At 46.5% G+C, this 6,941-nt stretch overlaps 1 protein-coding gene across 1 annotated transcript; it reads right to left on the reverse strand.

Moving 5' to 3' along the window:
- Positions 1 to 1,211: 1,211 nt before the first annotated feature.
- Positions 1,212 to 4,939, reverse strand: SMIM30 (small integral membrane protein 30). Its single transcript, XM_065697096.1, has 2 exons — positions 4,783 to 4,939; positions 1,212 to 3,950 (listed from the first exon to the last, which is right to left on the reverse strand). Exon 2 carries the CDS (start codon positions 3,869 to 3,871, stop codon positions 3,686 to 3,688), a length of 186 nt encoding a protein of 61 aa, XP_065553168.1. The 5' UTR covers positions 3,872 to 3,950; positions 4,783 to 4,939; the 3' UTR covers positions 1,212 to 3,685.
- Positions 4,940 to 6,941: the final 2,002 nt, after the last annotated feature.

Raw genomic sequence — 6,941 nt, forward strand, 5'->3', positions numbered from 1 at the left:
AAGAACCACAAGCACAACACCCTCCAGAAATCATAGTGAGCTTCCTGGAGATATAACCTACTTCCTGTGACACCTCTGCAACTCAGTGACTCTCCTACTTGTTCCACTCATCAAAGCATACGATAGGGTTGCAAACATTAATACCTGTAAGCATATAAGGGTTCTCAGATAGAAGGTGCCGTAGAACTGCCAAGTCTCACAATAGTGTTAAAGCAGCACCACTGGCAGCAGGATTTATCTGAGTAGGAGAAAAGGTTCACAGCAGTTCTGTATCAGTTTTCATACACAAAGGGAAGCAAGGGCATTAGGGACTGGGTGAAGTGTTTAGAGTTCTGGCCCCACGTACTGTTGTACCCAACAGAATGGCAATGCCTAGCTGGTGTGTAGTGCCTGAAGGTACACCATGAAGAGCAAAACGGTTTGTCCATTTACAAAGGGACTGTACACCGACTGTTAAATGTTTGTAGGATGGCTGGTTTTGAGCTACACTATTAAAGCAGATGGAAATCATAGCAGTCAAAAGCTACTCGTTCATGACTGACAGCTTTCTTGCACTAATTAGAGGGTAGGTTGTATTTGTTAAGAGGAAGGCATTGTCAGGCTGTCTTGGCTTTCTGCTCTAAAGACAGCCACTAATGGTATTAGTTTAGTGTGTGGTGAACTGCTTTGTGTACTAGCTCAAGTCCCACATGAGCTAGAACTCTGTTATCATAAAATGCTGGGATAAAACAAGCTCTTCTGAAGCCTAAAAAATATATAAATGTATAATTCAAATAATTGTAAAGCACTAGAACATAATTTTTCTTTAGAAAAAAGAAAATGGTCCTTTATATCCTTGGATTTCCAACTAGAAAATTGCCATAAATGGCTCTTCTGGTATAAAGGCAACTACATAATAATAATGTGTAAAAATCACATTCAAAAGGAAAAATAAATACACCAAGTTTACCTTGTACCAGAGAAACAGGCTTCTTCACAACACAAGCTGCCAGTTTCAAAGTAAGGGGACCAGCCCCCTTGAAGTGCTCTGAACTAACTTGTATTGAAATGAGATAAACAAGTAACAGGACCAAAAGGCCACATTAGTTTGTAAAGTCACCTAACATAGGCAAAAGTATATAAGAAAAAAGCATTTAATGTAAGTAATTTAAGCAGTTTAATTTCGTGTCATCCCGATTTTCCTTTTCATAAGAATTACTTTATCAAGCTGATGACAAATCATACATGAAAGTTTATTAAGACAAAAGAAAACCAGGGGTATCCAATTTTACATTCAAGCCATTAACAAATGCAAGTCTTTAACAATAAAGCTTCTGTCAGAACCCAGGAAACAACACCATTACACTGTGCAAACACCTTTCAATAGAACATAGAGCTTCGGGCAAAGAACACAGTTCCACATATCCCTGTCGCCTGATGCTAATTACTCTGCTAAAGTTTAGCTCTCCTGCAATGAAACTATTGCACAGCTCTGTGAAGCTACTGCCAGGGATCTTTTCCAATGTAAAGATAAAAAAGTCTGCGAAAAGCTGCTTGTGATAAAATCTATTCTCTTGAGAGAGCAGTATTTAATACTCTTCTGAAAAATTGGCAAAATTCTCTAACTTTGGAAAATATAAAGTTAATGGTGTGGTGGCTTTGTGGGTTGTTGTTTGTTTTCCCCAAGGTAATAGTTTAGCCAAGCTGGAACATGGAAGATCACACTTTATGTGTGCTTGCATCCACCCAGTTGAAAAATCAGATTCAGGATCATCTACTGCTACTAGGCAGCTTTCAAAGGTGACACTACTGGCTGAAGCTCTTCTTAGGGCTGTAAATTTCACCTGTACATAATACTTGTGCACTATGTCCCTTTCTGCCTTTTGGAAGTCACAAAAAGGGTTCAAGAGCTATCTGGCAAGACTTAAATCTCATCAGAGTAACTTTGTGACCATTATTATCCCTGTAACTTCAGAGCAGAAACCTACATTCTTGTGGCTTGCTGAGTGGAGTCCTGTAGTTTTAACTCCACACAATTTCAGAAGCTTTTGTTTTACCTTCCTCCCTCCATGAACCATGAGAGGGGTATAAACTGCAAGACTGAAATCACCAGGGCTTCTGACTCCTCAGAGGCTGGAGAGCAAAGTCAAACCAGTCACAAATGGCATACAGAAATCTTACGATTTGGATTACAACATGATCTGGCCACCCACTACAGCCCTGCCTGACAACTCCTCCAGCCATTGTGCTTTGTGCTCTATTGAACAGAGACACAGAGGGAGGAACAATACCAAAATATGTGGCACTGCATCAAGTTTAACCTTCTTCCCCAGCTCTGAAAGATAAAAGCCAAGATTTCTAGCAAAAGTGGCAGCGTTCACACCACAAAATCAGAAGGAAATTCTGCAAACTGTGGAAAGCTCACCTTCCTGTGCTCCTTACCCTGCTGCTGCTACAGACTGCGCTCAAGCGGAAGACAGACCATCCTAACAAGCCAGAGGGACTTGTGGTAGACATTCTTGGCTGTGCCATCTCACCTTTGGTACTTTAAGAAAGGGTCCTGGATATGCTACTGAGCAGTCTTTTAACCATACACCACACAATCTGACTGTGCATGAACAAAGTAAGACAACTAACATCACCCATTTTGCATCAGGATTTTTTACTTTGGTTTTGGTGCTGATCTTTTTTGGAGCATATATGCAGTCAGGTAAGAAGCCTAAACACTTAGCTAGCAGCATAAGTTTGTCATGAGGAAGACACTTAAGAACAACGGCCCTGTTGACTAAAACCAGGATTTTAACACAACATTTCCAAAAGAAGTATGTGCACAACTGTCTCGTTATAATTCTAATGGCCCCCTAATGCAGAAGTATTACACATAATTCCTCATTAACTCCTGTTTTGGGGAAAAAATTACAAACACCAAATGAAATAAGCCTTAAACCTGGTGTGCCTAATAGAAAGCTGAGTACAAAAATGTAGAGAAAAAACCCATATCCCTAATCCAATTTATGTAGCCTTACATGTACTTTTCTGTGAAATACACATTAAAGAAAAATACTGGTTCCATTCTTAAGTGTATCTACTTGGTAACCAGAACACAGGCTACAGGAGAGGCATGTTCTAAAATAAGCAAAAAAAAAAAAAGGTTTAAATGTTCTCTGAAGTCTCATCCCTGTAACAGAAGTGACCTGTTAGGTGTTAACTGTCATTATGAAGAATGTGAGCATGTGCACACAAGTCAAAGCAGTCTACTCACTAGCTATCTAGTCAGGAGTACTTCCAAAGCTCTCTCGTTCTGACTAGAAGATTAACAGCTGCATCCTCCTGATTAACCCTTGAAACCAAAATTGAGGAACTTGTTGATGGTCTCCCACACATGTTCCATTTATAAACATTTACTGTGAACCACTGTAGTTTTCCTTCCCCATTCAGAAAGTTCTTATCCTTCTCTAAGAAAGTATTTAATCACAATTAAACACAAGCAATATAAAACCATCTTACTGTCACAAGGACAGATCCTACAAATCCCTTTTACTGTGTACAGTCTTGATACTGCTGCCTTTCACAGTAAGAGGGGTTTGCAAAAATATCTACTACATGGTTTCTGAAAGTCAGCCAGTACCAAAGCTCAGTCTCACACCCCAGATCTCAACCCCAAGCCATGTTTGGAAATTCACTTCATCTGAGCATCTTCTTGAAATCACTGCTGCCCATTCCTTTTCCTTGCATACAAGCCAAGGCAGGCACAGAATCCAATGACACTGATGGCAAGGCCTAGTAGGACGGCAATGGTATCTCCTGCATCCAGGGCTTCAGCTACTGGCAGCATCAGCAGCAGTGAAATGAGGGCCAGGAAAAGTTTTGAGGTGTTCTTGGTAGAAGGCATACTGACGGCCAGCTGACCCCAAGGGGAAGTTAAAGGAGAAAAGCGGCGGAAAGCTTGGAAGCAGGTACTTCAGCGTTATCTACAAAGGAAAGCAAAAGGAACGTGATAGGATTTCCCTTTCCTTCCTCCCTGGAATTGTCGTGCTGAAAGCCAACTGATGTGACTGATGTATAACAAATACCTTTGTGGGACTCAGGAAATTACGGTTTTATCTGCACAATTACAAAAGTAAATTACTTACTATCATAAGAAAGCCACGGTGGGATTGCTATCTTGTTGTGCAGCTCGGTGGAAACTAATCTTTTGGAGCCCTACCACGAGTCAAAATCACACCACGCTCTCCTGCCTGCAGCCCGCTGTGCCTGCTGACTTCACGTCGTGCTACGTGGGCCTTCTCTACCCGCTGTTCAGGGATGGGTGGCTGCTGCACACCACTTCCCCACGCCTTATTAGAGCGGGATATGCCCGTGAGCACCCGGAGACCAGTGCACTCCGGCGGGGATCTGCAGTTCACTGGCAGCCCCTCCGCGGGTACGCGTCCCCGAGCTCGCCTCACTGCGGGACAAGTATTACCCTGCCCGTTTCCCCCAGCCTCGGCATGCCGCCGGGGCCCACCCGCTCCGCGGCCGCTTTCCCCGCAGAAGCGGCTCACTGGCGGGGAGAACGCCCCGCCGAGATGCTCCGCGGGGGCCGAGGCTGCCTGGGCCACGCCGGGACAAGCGGCTTCTCCACCAGCCCCATCGGGGCTAGCAGCAGGGCTCCCGCCCGCATCCGGCCGGCTCACACTGCAGGGGCCGCGCAGCAGGGAGGCACGGACCCGCCCCGTCCCGTCCCGTCCCGTCCCGTCCCAGCGGCGCTGGGCTGGCTGCGAGGCGGCCGCTCCCCGGGGCCCGCACGGCGCCCTCAGTCACCTCCTGCCGCCGGCTCCGCGCTGGGGGAACCTTCCCGCTCCGCGCCGCCCGGACGGGCCCTCAGGTGCGGGGGTCGCCGGGCCGCGCCGCCTCACCGCGCTCCGCCGGCCCGCCCGCTGCCATGACAGGAAGGGGCGGGGGCGCGGCCGGGGGCGGGCGTGACCCGGCCGGGCCGCCTCCTGCTCCCGGCACGCACCGCCGCCGAGGCGCCTCGGCCCTGCCGCCGCGGCTGGCGGCGGCTCTGCCGTGTGCTCGTGTGCTCGTGTGCTCGTGTGCTCGTGTGCTCGTGTGCTCGTGTGCTCGTGTGCTCGTGTGCTCGTGTGCTCGTGTGCTCGTGTGCGGTTCGGGGGCGCAGCCGTGGCCCCGGGGGCGGTGCCGCCTAGGGGCCGGTAGAGCCCCGGGCGCAGCCGGGGAGCCCCGGCACCATCGGCCGGCCGCGAGTCCCGGCGGCGTCGTGATGAACCCCAGCCTGAGGAGCGTGTCGGCAGGCAGCGGGCCCGTGCCCACGCCCTGCGGCTTAGCTGAAGGCAAACCATGGCGGCTTGGGCTGGTTGTCCGTCAGAGGTTTCACTCGCAAATAGCACAAGTTACCTTTAGTTGGAGTACGGGCAGTACCTGCTTCGTTTCACATCTAGGCTGTCCCGCGGCTCTGATAAGGAGTACTCACCTGAGCCATTATAACCAGCGCCTGCTCTGAGAAAAGCAGTTACGGGGTGGATGGAATGCAGTCTGGTGCCTTGTAAAATAAAAGTCTAAGACACACAGGCGCGTTATCAGGTACTACCTGAGATCACCCCAAAGCCTAAGACAAGCTTGTCTCGATTTTCATCTTCTACTTTGGGCAAAGCTGCTTGTAGAAATAATTGTGTTACACTGTTCTGTTACGTGGAGCGGGGTTAAAATGTCCTTGTAAATGCTGCAGTCCCTAAGAGGAGGCTCCTAGTCAGAGCTCAGTTTTTATCCAAGTGGCAAACGTGTGCCTAAGTTTGAATATAAGACCTGTAAGCTGTTATGAATTCAAAGTATGTGTGTGTTTGGAATGCTCGCAGAAATAACCAGAGCAAACCATGTTAATCTGATGTCAAAATCAGCCTAGAATGTGTAATCCATTACATCAAGCATTAATGCTGAGTGAGAACCCAAGCTCTCACAATGTTAACCAAGACTTGTGCAAGAAAACCAACTTCTGTAAACATTTCTCTTAAAGAAGCAGTTTCCAATGACCTTAAAAAGCAGTGGAAACCCAGATTGCTCTACATGCATACAGCCTTGCCTCTGCGTTACGTAATTTCACTGTAATTGCCCTTCAGCAACCATTCTTCATGCTTATAGGAACTTCAGAAATCTGAGGTGGGATGTTACCATTGTGCTGATCATTATTCTTTCATTAATGCCCTTCTTTTCCCCGTCTGTCTGGATCTATCAGCTGTCAATTTTATTAGACAATAAATGTCCAGGGATAGAACAGCCTTTTTGCTCCCTTTTAATACCAGGTAGCGTAAAAGCATCTTCATTACGAGCAGTAGCACCTAGACTCTGTGTAATACAAGTAGTAATGAATATCAGTATAACTCATAAGCATCCTTTTTGTTCATGAGACACCTATTTAATTTTTCAGATCGGAAGTACTTCATGCTTCGTGTTCAGTTCTGAAGGCATTTTCTCAAGAAGCTGATGCCAGATAAACTCACTGGAGAAAAATCCTGAAATTCCTAAGACAGTTGTCATGGCATGGAGGAGAGTAATGCTGCAATACCTTTCCAATACAATCCCTTTCCTTAAGGAATCACAGATAAATTGTAACCCAAACAGGCCCTGAAGGGTGGCAATTTGAAGTGCTGGAGATAGGTGTAATCTTAGTAACTGGTGTCATCTTGGACAGTGGTCCTTGGGAGTCCTGACTCTCTTTGTTCCTTGCTTGGCCTATTTACTGCATCCTGCACTGCTGACAGGTAAATGTTACACTGTTCTCCAATGCCAAAAATGCTTAAATCATCCCTTCAAATTTTGGTGCTGTATTTGCTGTCACCACCACTTACCAAATAATATATTCAATAGTTGTCCCACAAAACTGATGTGAGGGGATCGAACAGTGCCTCTCAAGTTCATCTTTTACAACTAGAAATGTTGGTACCAATGAGCTCTGGCTTCTTTCGATT

The sequence above is a fragment of the Lathamus discolor genome, chromosome 1, assembly GCF_037157495.1.
Source record: "Lathamus discolor isolate bLatDis1 chromosome 1, bLatDis1.hap1, whole genome shotgun sequence".
Taxonomy (NCBI): domain Eukaryota; kingdom Metazoa; phylum Chordata; class Aves; order Psittaciformes; family Psittacidae; genus Lathamus; species Lathamus discolor.

Bases quoted from the DNA above. Each gene is read 5' to 3' on its own strand.
- SMIM30 (XM_065697096.1), bottom strand. From the start codon at position 3,871: ATGCCTTCTACCAAGAACACCTCAAAACTTTTCCTGGCCCTCATTTCA.